The 13373-nt window shown below is 41.8% G+C and overlaps 1 protein-coding gene across 1 annotated transcript in view; it reads right to left on the bottom strand.

Moving 5' to 3' along the window:
- COL22A1 (collagen type XXII alpha 1 chain) overlaps positions 1-13373 on the bottom strand; it is a 196093-nt gene that overhangs the window by 148762 nt on the left and 33958 nt on the right. The window contains exon 3 of the mRNA XM_041479400.1: positions 9416-9490. Within this exon, the coding sequence (XP_041335334.1) occupies positions 9416-9490 (75 nt within the window). The remainder of the gene's footprint in view (positions 1-9415; positions 9491-13373) is intronic.

Here is a 13373-nt window from a genome sequence, read left to right on the forward strand (position 1 = left end):
TCTTGCTATTAACCTTTTTTCCCACTGATGTTCCAGCTGGGATTCAAGCAGCACTTCATGCTGACCCAACTTTCTTCTCACCAGATCCCCATATTCCAGTAGGGAGAGCAGCTAAGAGATTAAGCTAATGATGAGGTTTTGCTAAAGCAGATGGAACAGCTCTTACCCCAGCATGAAAGAGGAATCTTCCAGCAAGCCTAGTACCTTCTAGGTCATACTCAGTAAGATGGCTTAGAGCACATTTCAGATGGTCTCAGTTTTATAAAATTTATATATCAGATGTACCCCTGGTACACGATGCCACCGCTCAGGCTGTTGGTTTACTGTTCCTGGTTTGCTTACTCTCCTCCACAGCACTGGAAAACACAATTTCTACTTTTCCTTGGCCCCAGGAAAGGAACAAGACACAAGAGTCCCATGCAGACCACAAAAAGGAGTTTGATCTCAGCTCCAGCACCAATCCACATTTGGGATTATGAGGAACAGAAACATTACATGAGCTGTACAATGGACTTATACTTCAAAAAGGAGCAATCTTCCAGAGGCACTGAGGCAGGTGAACACATAGTCACTGAACTAAAATATGGGGCCACTCTTTCAAAAACATCAGTCTAAAGTTTCAGCCAAAACAGAGGGGGAAAATACAGCACTTGGTATCTTCACACAAGAAAGAAAAGATAACTAACACTTCAGGAAAGATAAAACAAATATAAACCAGCAAGAAAATTATGCCAAAGATAGAAGAGAGAATGTAAAAAAAGAAGCAAGTAAGTGAATACACAATCCTAGGCACCCCACCTTGTGTAAAGACTGTTGTAATCTAACCCCCAGCCTGCTGTAAAAACAGGAAATAAATTCATGTATACAGCAGCTGCCTCTGAGGCAGCACCTTTCAACACCTGATCCCATGCTAATAACACACCACTTTATGTGGTGCATTGTTCTGTTTATCTACATCTGTCCCCTGCTTCTCTCTTACCCTTCTGCCTCTTCAGTTTTCAAACAGTTGCAAGTGGCATATTGAACAACACTGAAAGCTGGTTTTGACACTGAACTCTTTGGCTCATTACTGAAGGCTTTTCTTGTGTTGAAGTCATCTCCATTTTCTCAGTAATGGACACTCGGCTTGGTGCCACAGGCCCTCTTTCAGCTCCTTCCTGCTCCAGTGATTTACAAGATTAAACAGGAGTTCATTACTCCTTTGATGTCCTTTGTGTGCCAGATAGGCTTGTACCAGCTGAATTACCTGAGACTGTTTGTATTAGGTTCTGGTTTTAATTAGTTCCTCTATTTTGAAAGCCTCTTTTGAGTTCCTCAGGTGTCAAGGTACTCTGTGTTCCTCCAGAAAACCATAAAATGGCACATCTGGAAAGTCATCCCTTGGGATAGCAGTGGGGAAGGGAGGACCTCAATACAAACAATTACTTTTTTTTTAGTATTACTTTTAAAGTAAAAAAATACATTTAAGGAAAAGCATCTTATTAAGACCTGCTAGATTTTCCCTGCAATGCTGCCTGGGCTGTAAGAAAACTCGACCAATAAGCTGTTCATGAAAATAAAAATATTTCCATTAATTTTAGGTGTGATGAACATGGCCTAACATGAAAACAGGTAGGGACTACTCTTTAGGAGATTTTCAAGATTGCTTATGCAAGGTGACCAGTACAAAACAGATTATACCTTCCCTAAAACCTGTGCACTGCTGTCATCAGAGAGAATTCTCATCAGACAGACTAATTTAATTCCAAGAATTAAGAGTATTTTGTTCAGATTCTATATATGCCTTCTTCCCTTCATGTGTCCACAATAACCAGAAAGCTTGCACTGATGAAAAATCCATGGGATGGTTTCTGAAGGAGAATTAATCTAAAATATTTGGACTGAAAAATATCTAAAAGTATATCACAGTTAGACAAGCTATTGGTCTTTTTATAGCCAAAGGATTAGTTGCTTCTTGGGCTATGAACAGTCAAAATTGAATTTATTTCCTTTTCATCAATCTCATATGCACTGGAATAAGAAAACTACCTAGATTGTTTAACTTCTGGGAGAAAGCAAATACTACCAGTGAAAGAATCACTTTCATGTGCACGATTAACTCTTGCTAAACCTTCTTTGTGAATGCAGATGTCAGAATTTGTCACTGCTGGGACTCCGACCAGAGAAAGGCTTTCACAGGGACTGCTCTACTGTTACCAGTTTACTTCCTAAAGAAGCACATTTTAAAGTAAATTCGGCTTTCCTTCTCCATATTTCCTGACATTTTTGAGAAGCTTAGCTGGGCTACCTGCTCCAGGACAGATCTGATATTGTCAGGTCATTCAGTGTGTCAGCAATCCACTGAGATCCATGGCCTTGTGTAACAGCTACATCTCTGACCACATTAAGAAAAAAGATTTATTTAAAACATGGTTTTTTCCTAATTCAAAGAACTCACCCCAGCTCTGTTGGTGTCAGCCTGGTTGTGCGTACTTTAGAGGATGCTCCAGTATTTCCAGGCTCCTAATCCAAATGCTCACTTTGGTGACTCCCTACTCCCTGCTGGGGTGACTGTGCATTTTCACTCACCAATTCTTCAGTTTCCTGTAGAAGGGAAATTCCTTGGCTGAACACAAACCCTGGAGAAACCACGGTCCCCATGTTGGATAACTGGTGGGTCTGGACGCTGGGCATGCACAGTTTACAGCCAGCCCACAGGACTGCAGTGGCTGTGCTTAGAAGCCACAGATGATTTATTGGTAATTATTGGCCTGCTTGACCTATTGTGTTTTTTTAGTTACTGGATATTAAAATGCCTTTGAACACAAGTGAAGCATTTGTCAACCTGTGAAAAACTTCAAAGACCTTTTAAATGCAGTGATTTAGGTTATAGTGTTGAGATTAACTATTGCACAGTAGAATGGTAGAATCACAGAATTATTAAGGTTGAAAAGATCTCTAAGATTGAGTCCAACTATTCACCTAACACTGCCAGGTTCATCACCAAGCCATGCCCCCAAGTGCCACATCAACCTGACTTTAGAATCCTTCCAGGGATGTTGATTCCACCAGTTCCCTGGTCAGCCTGTTCCAATGCTTGATCATCCTATCAGTGAAGATATTTTCCCTAATATCCAAACAAAACTTCCCCTGGCACAACTTGAGGCCATTCCCTCTGGTCTCTTGTTATCTGGCTTGAGAGACTGAGCCCCAGCTCACTACAGCCTCCTCCCAGGGAGTTGTGGAGAGCAATAAGGTCCCTCCTGAGCCTCCTTCTCTCCAGGCTAAACACCCCCAGTTCCCTCAGCTGCTCTTCATAAGACTTGTACATAGACTCCTAAAAAACAAGCTAACAGGACCTCAGGAAGATCACCTGCACTGCAGGTATCTCATCTACTAGCCCAGAGGACAAATCCACCTCACAGCACAATTTTCTCCAGCTCACAGGCCTCTCACATAACTCCTGTGACTACACTTCCCCTGTTTGCTTCTCATGACTGACAGTCGCTATTGCCAGATGTCTGCATGTCAGGAACTCAGTTTCAAATTCAGCTCAGACCAGTTTCACATTTTCTGGGGCACTTCCTAGAGAAAATGTGGGGAGAGGAGGAAATAAGAAGCCCTGAGCCCTATCCCATTAGCACTGCCTAGTGATGGGTCACTGAAAAACATGAGAGCAAAGTGACTCTGCCACAGCACAGCAAAGCTTCATCCTTCTGCCTCATCTCTCATAAATGTCACAGCTGCTTCCAGTCCTGCCTGTGTGTGCATAACCCCGAGGAGGAGAGGAGAGTGGTGGTGCCTGCAGCAACAGCCTGCTCCAGCAGCACTGCACACGGGCTGGTGCTGGTGACCACTGTGTCTCTGCATCCTTGTCCCAAGGCAGCGATCCTCACAAATATCAGCAGCTATTCATGGACTATTCACTGGCACCTTGGGGGCTTCCCAAAGAGATTGCCAAGTGCAAAGGGAGGGCACAATGCCTGCCACACAGGCACCACAAATACACTTTTTTCCCCAGGAGGACCTCGGTCAAAAGCGCTCGTTCTGCAGGTCCAGCAGCCTGACACTCCAGTTTTCTCATACTACCACGTGCTTTAGTGGGCAAATATAAATAGTCCCAGGGATATTGTAATTAGCTAGAGAGTCCCTGGCATCTCTGGAATGTGAACCCTGTGCCGCAAACCACAGGAACTGGAGACACACTGACAGCTAAAGACAGCTACTGCAGTCTGTAATTGTAGGGGACCAGTTTTACAACCAGTGCCTTCCTTGTAAAATGCCCAAACACCCTTTACAGAGTCACAGAAAAACACAGGTCATAAATGTTTCGGAATTTTGGTCATTTTCACATGGAGGTTTTGGAGACAGGGAAGAGATTGGAGGCTGAGGTCAGTCTGTGGCACAACCCCAATGCAGTTTCTGCTGTTGTTCACGCACACAGCCTGTGAGGCTGCTTAGGAGTTCAAGTCAGGGCTTTCATGTTCCTCCCTTGCCCCATTAACACCATCCAGTGTGGGATGCTTGATGCCATGTGTTGGTTGGAATTGTCCTTCCCTGGGGTTTATTTTTCTTAGCACTCTGAGGAAATCACTTCAGGCCTTTCTTTACTTCCATGGCAGAGTCCCTGAAAGCAGCAGCCAGTATCTGTTGAGGAGTATTATCTCCTCTGATAATGTTCAGGACTAGAGCTCAGCTCGTTTTTAATTGTAGGGATCATCCACATTTCTGCAACCAAATCCCATATCCAGCAGGTCTAGTCTAAAATACAAATAATTCAAATGTGAAGTCTTAAAACCTCAAGAAGTATAATTCATTTTAAATAACATTCATATTTAGCTTTGATGCAATATTATGGCTCCTAAAAATACACAAAGGTCACATCTGCAGGATGCAAAATATTACCATTATGTTTTCCTGCTTGGTCATAACCCTTTCTTAAATGCTGATGGAATGAAAATGACAATTCAGGATAATAAGTATTAAATACAATAAAGGTGGGGAAGAGGGTGCTACTGAGTATTTTAGGGCAGATGAGTTAAACCCTCTTTTGTCTTTATTTCTCTTTCAAAAAACCCATTTGAAACATAGTGCCCACAAGAATACTCCAAGGACTTTGTTTAAATCATTATTAAGCATTAGTTTAAAATATCAGACTTCCTGGAAAATAAAGTGATATTATAAATAGATTCCTTCCTTTCTTTCAAAATTCCCTGTTGATTTCTAATGCATTCAGCAATATATTCAGTGTTACATTCTGAATTCACATGTTATAGACTGTTAAGCAGATGCTGCTTCACTTCACTGACAAAATTTTCTCAGTAGTAGAGTAAAGCTGCCTATATATTCTTGCTCATACAACCCTATTTCACTGTAGCAGCCCTTCCTGAATGCTACAGCTGGAGATTTCTTATTTAAATGCTTTGAGACCAGAGGGTCAGAGAGTACAAACCTCTGCTCTGAGAACGCTCAGGACTATCCATCACTGTTTGCTTGTCTCCATCAGTACTACTTCACCTCTTGTCCCAGTGCTTCATATCTCTGACAGCTCCAAGCCTTTTTCTGATGTCTTGAATGTATGTCTTAAACAGCTGATAGACATTTCCTATTGCTGCCTTTGTCCTTCAGCCTGAGTGCCTCCCCTATCTCCCTCCTGCTGTTCTCCTGATTTATTAGCAGAGAGCAATATTATCTCCCCTTTCCACCTGCACACTGCAAGATTAACCAAACCAGGATTTTGATTGCCTCTCTCTGGCTCCTGAACACACTAAGAGATCCTCAAGGCTAAATCCATCTTTCCTGAACAAAGGAGGTCTGAGCAAACTTTTCTAGATGAGCAGTAACCAAAAGCCCTGTCCAGTCTCAGGAATTCTTCCTTTCTCTGCCTTGTTCAGTAACAACCTTTGCATTTTCCCCAGCTCTGCAGGACTGTGATGTACAAACAGCTGCTGACTAAGACCCCATCAATTCACACAGGGGGTTTATACTTTGCAGTCCTGATATTGATCCATACCTACCAAAACAGGACCTTTAAACTGACCAACTTAGTTGGAAAAAAATATCTGGGTTTTGGAGCCATTGATCCCAATCCAGAGTGGAAACTCACAGGGGAGATTAGACCTAAAACTAGACCCTGAAGGACTTCATCACTGCACACACTCTAACTCATTATTCCCTTTCCTAGAAACTTCATGATTGTCTCCCTGCCAGGCAGTTCCTGGCTCACTTTACATTTATTTATCTCCAGCCTTTTTCACTTTAGCAGTGACTTTGAATGCAGCACTCAACAAAAGCAGATAGATGAGATTTACTTAGTCCAGTTTGTCTAAAGAAAAGGAATCATCTGTCTTTTAAAAGTAAAATACTAGTTTAGAGCTTTGGCTCTCCTCCAGATCACAATGGGGTTTTTTGATGCAGTTATTTGATTCTGCATGGAGCCACCCTCACTACTCTCAATCCTATTCTCAGCCTCTGACTTAACAAAATCCCATTAATTATCCACCTCAGCCACACCACAGTTTCTCCTTATTTCACAGAGTTCCTCCTTTTATAGCTCATTTTATGTTTTAGTTTCTATTTTTACTTCTGCTGGTACAGAGTGGCTCAATTCATCCACTTAAATGCAAACAGAGAACTAAATGTGGCAGGTCATGTTATAACTTGTGTGCAGGTAGGGTAGGCAAGAATGGGCTGGAATTGGTGATGCCTTGTGTGAAACAATTGTCTGTGCCTTCTGCTGCTGCATTTCACCCAATAAAAATACAAGGAAAAAAAAAATCCTTAGAAAAATGTTTGGCACTCAGTTCTGATGTCTTGTCCCTCTCTGAGACAGGAAGAGGTGTTAAATCTAAGATTTTAGATACTGTTTTCCCTGTCCCCAAAATGAGATTTACTGCAACTTCTACTCCATGAGACTGCACTTTGTGTCCATCTATAAACAAGTTTGCGCAAGATATAGCTCTGAAGCTCAGTGTTAGGAGCCTGTTGGGCAAGGATCAGTTCTGGTTCCTAGAGGAGCACAAGGCACAGGTGTTAACTTGAAATCCTTGTAGATATGAGGAGCTGGGTGGCAGAGGAACAGGCTCCCCCTGAGTGCTGTCACCCACAGACATCCCAGAGCTGAACTCCCTCCCAGGTGTGAGGGAGCAGGACACAGGCTGTGCCTGCCTCAAAGCTCAAGTGCAGTCCCCTTTGGGGTAGAACACATTTCAGCACAACACATCCTTTTGGAATGGGAAGCACAGCCCAGTGGGCCAACTGGAATTTTCCAGTTTAGCTGGAAGAAGGTAATGTTTTTCTGTTGGAATCAGACCCAGGAGCCCAGAGCCTCCAGAAAATGCTTTGGAGAAAATAAGGAGCACATAAGCACTTTGATTTATATGATCCATGTCCAGCAGCACAACAATCCTTAGCAGACCCAGACTACTTGTTCCATTTTTTTCCAAGAAAGAGGTACACAATTTCCTGATCACCAGTAACAAGATGAGAAATAAATATTTTTTCCACCATACTGGAGCAGTCAGGAGCCTTCTACAATCCTCTGTATTGGTGGTGAGAGACTGAAGTTGTCACTTTCAATTAAATGCTGTAACTAATCTGTTGTTAAGACACTGAATGCAACGGTAAACATTTATAGTGAACAGATATCCCTTAGGTCAAATAAATGACAGCCCTGAATGGTCAGCCAGATCAGATGTTGAAAAAAATTAATTTCTGCTTATGGAATTCCCTAACATAGTGGGTAAAAAAAATCACTGTGATACTGACCAAACTGGAAGAGTGCCCAGAGGATCTGTGAAGTGTCCATCTTTAGAGAAACTGAAAACTCAATTATAAAAAGTCCTGAGACATCTGACATAATTTTAGAATGGGCCAAATTTTGAAGGAGACCCTATTTTTAGTGGGAGTTTGGGCTAGATGATTTCCATAGGACCCTTCCAACCTGAACTAGCATACAGATCCAAGACAGCAAAGTCATCTTTTATGTTAACATTCTGAATATTGACATTTTTCCTAGGAGGGAAGTGGGACTTGAAGATAAAAGGAAAAAATACCTCAAAAATATTACAGAAGAGCCTAAGTGTCTCTATGTATATGTGTGTGTGCATATATATGTGTATATATATGTGTGTGTGTATATAAATATACACACACACATATGTAAATGTTACTGCATATAGGCACGTACAACTCACTCTACCCAAAACTTTGGTGCAAGATTTGAATTGGGATTCCTGTCATGTACATTGCTCAACAAAATATATGTTTTAGAAGTCAAATAAAAGCATAGAGTCTACTAGTTAGCACTTGAATCAAAATTCAGATGAACATGAACTGGGAATAGGAATCCACTTGTAGCTCAGTTCTTCTGGAAAGAGTCACATAGAAGGTGATCATCTGAGAAGGGACACAATCCTCCTACTCATTCTGAGCAGCAGCTTCTAGGTTCATTCAGAATCATCAGGGCTGAGTTGCCCCAAAGTTTGCCAGCCCAGAGACAGAAGGACTTTCAGGACAGGTTAATGCAAGACCCAGCATCAGACAGCAGTTCAAAATAGGTGTTTGGGGATAATCTGCTTGGGTCTAATGATCACAAAAGATGTTACCACCCAACATTATCACAGGCTCAGATGTAGTCAGAATGCAGCCAAAATAAGCTGCCCACAGACTGCACAGTTGGAGCTGATATTTTGTGCAGGCAGTGAAAATCCTCCAATGAAACTATTCTGAGTGAATAGCAAAGCTGTCAAACACTGAGCATTTCTACTCATAATCAAGCTGCAGAAGAACCTTCAGCCTCCCACTGCAGTGACTTATGTCCTTGGGTCAGTCACAATTATTTCCAGTGCAACCTTGATGGGCATCTTTCCTCTGCCAGCAGCTCAAGCAGTCTTGGGAGGCTAGAAAAGAGGCACAGTCCATGCAAATATCTAACACTGAGTCCTTCAGCTGGCTGAAAAGATATATCAGAGCTCACAGAAAAGCAGAGCTATCACCAGACTGTATTTCCCCTTGATCTCTCACCAGTGCTTCAGAAAAGCTTTTATTTATATAAACACACACATAAACCTTTCTCCAGTGGTAATTACCTCTGTGCTTGGATTTCCACAACAATCACAGATCAAATAAATGGACATTAAAACTCACTAAATGTGCAGTGGTGAGAAAAAAAGTCATCTCCAAGACTTATTGCACTCCACTAAGCTCCACTGGCGTTTTAATTTGATGCCATATCAAAGGAAAGTTTGTGATTAATTTGGTGTTGGCTGTCAACAGATAACTCTTTTGGAGCCTGACAGTTTCTAACACACTAAACATGTGTTGGAATAAGAAAATTCCATCTAGGAAAGGTGCAATGAATCAGAGCATCACACAAGAAATGTACAGTTGTGCTATGTCAGTTCCCAGAGGGACAGCAGAAGGTGTGTCTGTTTACCTGGGATGTCATCGGTGCTCCCACTGGTGTGTTTGAACCGGTCTCCTTCCACGTGGACATTTGGACACAGCACATCTGGAAAAGCAAAAGAACCAGCACAAAATTATCCCAAGGAAACACGTCATTGTGGAAGCTGCAGAACTAACAAAAGGCTGATCTTCTGGGTTTTGTTCAGGACTTGCATGTGGCACCTCAGCAGTAATTCCATCCCATCTGCACATCCTAAATTCCCTTCCTCTCCCCTGTAGCCTAATTTCATGACGGACAAGAGACCCAGTATACTATGTCTGATTTTGAGCCACTTTTTTCTGCCTGACCATACAGGAAGGCAGAATAGATGAACTGAGCCTCTCCATCAGTTGGGACAACACTCTGGGTTTGTGTCTTCTCCTGCTTGAAAATCTGGATGAGAGTCACAAAAAAACTTAAGGAAATACAGAATGTGCTTCTGCTCTCAGCTTGGCTGGAAGAGAAGTTCTGAAAGGGGAGCTGACACTGAGGTACTGCCCAAACTTTTCAGAAAGGACAGCTCCTACTCTGGAAACCTCCCTGACTTTGTTCAAGCAGAAGTTGAAGTTAAATTACTTAAATTTTGAAGAGTATTCACCCCTACACACAAGTCTTAAAAAGCCATGAAAATACCCAGCCTTTGTCAGCCATTTCTCATGCTCCCAATTAGTGTCAACACAATTGCAGATAAATGCTTTTCCACAGAGAACTGTCTACGTATCCACCCCTTTCCTGCCAAATCTTTGAAATAACTTTTATTTATGATTTCTTTTCCCAGATCAATAGGTTGTTGCACACTTGTAAACAGTGGGGACAGGTAGCTCAAGGGATCATTTTAATGAGAACAACTGGTAGAGATATCAGGTCTGTACATGTTCAATATTATAATTATAACAATAACAAAATAACAGTAACAATAATAATTACAATAATAAATATATACCATTATATGTATAACACTGGACATATTAGAGGGCCATAAAGATGATCTGAGGCCTGGAGCACCTCTCCTGTGAAAACAGGCTGAGAGAGCTTGGGTTGTTCAGCCTGGAGAAGGGAAAGTTGCAGGAAGACCTTATAGCACCTTCCACTAATTAAAAGGAGCTTTCAAAAAGTGTGGAAGGAACTTTCCACATGGGCAGATAGTGATAGGGACAATCTTTTATTACCTCTTAAAGAACTGTAGCCTCACTTTTGCCTGTATTTTACAAATGTCCTGTGCTCCTTTTGGCTCCTCCCCTCCTGCCTGCATCTAAGGAATGAGCATAAATAGCTGGAAAGGGAAAGAGGTTTATTGCAATGCTCACTTTCCAGTGACTTTCCAGCCACAAAATAATTCACTGAGGCTCAAATGAAGTTGGTCCTTTCCCATCCCAGTTATCAGCACAGCTCTGTGTGTCCAGAGGAGCAGAGTGCTGGACTGACAGCACATCCATCAGTCCCAAGGAGCGACCAGGTCCCTTTGCCACACCCAGGGCAGCAAGGCTGGAAAGGCAAGACAAAAGCTGCCTTCCTTCTGTTGGAGCTTTCTATGAAAGCCCAGACACAGGTGAACATTTTAGTGTCAAAGTGAATTTATGCCCATTTTTTTCTGCAACTGTCAGGCAAAACTCTGAGCAAACACTTGTGATGCTCAGAGGATTTGCAGCAATGAGCACCCACTGAAAATAGCAGAGACAGTCAAAAATCTGCACTGCAGCTAAGGATCTGCTGATTTGTAAATCTTTACAGATTTACAGAAGAGAAAGTACAGCTGACTGACCTGAGCTTTCAGTTTCTGCTCCCTGTTACATCCTCTGCTTGCAGTTGGCCTTAAATACATATTGTTTAAAACTTCTTTCTTGTCTGCAACCTTATATAATATTCTGTCAATCATTTGCTTTATCCAAAATTTTTATCAGCAAAGATTTTGCATTTATATCAATGGGGTTTATGGAAATTTTTAATAGCACCAGAAGTGCTAAATATCCTTTTACAGTTGCACCAGGAATGATGACTTTCCACTGACACCTGCTACATGAGATCAGTCAGCTTTTAATCCATTGTAGAGTGCTACTTTTTAATGCAAATGCAATTCAAGACATAGTAACCGTGTCTAAGAAAAAATGTATTTTATTAAAGAACAAATGTATTTTATCACAGTAGTTACCATATCAACCAAACTGTAACTCTGCAGAAGAAAATTAGTTTTGTTAGTAATGACATCTTTCTCATAAAATTATAATTCTTGAATAGGGATACATAATAATTCCTTCTCTGTAATACTTTATTCACTGGCTTCAATATCAAATATTACTTTTTTGTGAGTGAGATCAGGAAAATTGCTCTATACCTATACATATGGACCATTTTTCAACTTCTAATAGCCTTACATCATCATCATCATCATTTCAAAGGCCCATAGAGGGACTAGGAAGCTCTGTGTAAGTAAATTTGCAGATGGCACCAAGCTGAGTGATGCTGTTGACACACCTGAAGGATGGGACCATCCAGAGGGACCTGGACAAGCTCCAGAAGTGGCTCATGGAAATCTCACCAGGTTTAACAGGACCAGGTGCTGGTGCTGCACTTGGGTTGGGGCAGCCCCTGGTGTCCATCCAGGTGGGGGTGACGGGCCTGGGAGCAGCCCTGCCCAGAGGGACCTGGGGGTGCAGGTGGGGGAGAGGCTGGGCAGGAGCTGCCCATGGGCACTGGCAGCCCAGGAACCCCCTGTGCCCCTGGCAGTATTATGTCTGTTTTAGTAATTCCTGGCCAGGAATGGTGTGATTCTGCTGCCCCTTAAGGCTTCCTATAGAAAAACCTTCCCTGTACAGTGACAAACACAAATCCCCATTGCCAGCTTTCCATCCTTGTGTCCATAGGACTCTGCTGAAACAGTTTCTTACATTTCATTTTAATTCTTTCAAGGGTAAGCAAGCCCTCAGCTGCCAAGGGCTCCTCTGGGGACTGGTGTATAATGAATGCTGAACATGTGTAGCTGTCAAGTTCCACAAGAATAAAGTAGAGAGGTGAGAATGGAAACACAAGAAGGTTAAAGCAAACATTATTTATTATCATGTTTCTTTTTTTTTTTTTCTTTCCTGACTGAGAATTTCAGGATTCCAGAATCTCAGCAGCACACAGTGCATTGGCAGAGATTCAGACACTCTGAATCTCCATCACTATTTCATTCCCACAAGAAATTCTCTAGTTTCCCTCAAAAGGTGTGATACTGCCAATCCAAATATTTGAGGTGTCTCATCCCCTGACATTGAAGTTTAGCCCCTCATAATCCTGTCTATGAATAAGGCAATGCAGGGCAAATGCAGGCGTCCCTAAAAGTTGTCTCCCAAAACTTTACAGGCAGAAAAACTTTACAGGCAGACAGCCTGGCAAGAAAGAGGAATTTGGGTTAAGGAGTGGGTGGGTTTCATATTCTTATATAGATAGTATTGCAAATTTTTTCTGCATTGAAATAATTTTCCCATTGAAGATTGCATTTAAAGGGGAAGGGGCCTGGTGAGAAAATTTTTTCTTAAAGTCAAGAATATTTAATGAAAGTAGTTTCTCAGAGGAGCTTTCTCAGAGCCCATTAGCTGTGTTCTTTAATTACGCAGGCAGTTCTCTGTGCAGCAGTTCCTCCAGCACATTCAATTCCCTGCAGTCAGTTGATGACTCCTATATATAGTACTACCTTTATTTGTTCTTTTCTTTTCTTTTATAAAACATCACACATAGACCATTCTATAGCCTCCAAATTTAAGGGTTTTTTTCCCCCTCACTCTTTTAAAAATGCATCTTTTGAAAGAATGCCTCCACTCTCTGCCCATATTAACTGAATATTTTTTTGGCAAATGTTTGCTGTCAGATATTCTTTCCCTGAAAATAACCCAATCCATAAAGTGCCACCCACCATGGAAACAAATTTATAAGGAAAAATGTGGCATTTTTTTCAGCTACAGTGGCAGGC

This window comes from Pyrgilauda ruficollis, unplaced genomic scaffold (assembly GCF_017590135.1).
Source record: "Pyrgilauda ruficollis isolate IOZ18807 unplaced genomic scaffold, ASM1759013v1 scaffold48, whole genome shotgun sequence".
NCBI classification, from domain to species: Eukaryota; Metazoa; Chordata; class Aves; order Passeriformes; family Passeridae; genus Pyrgilauda; species Pyrgilauda ruficollis.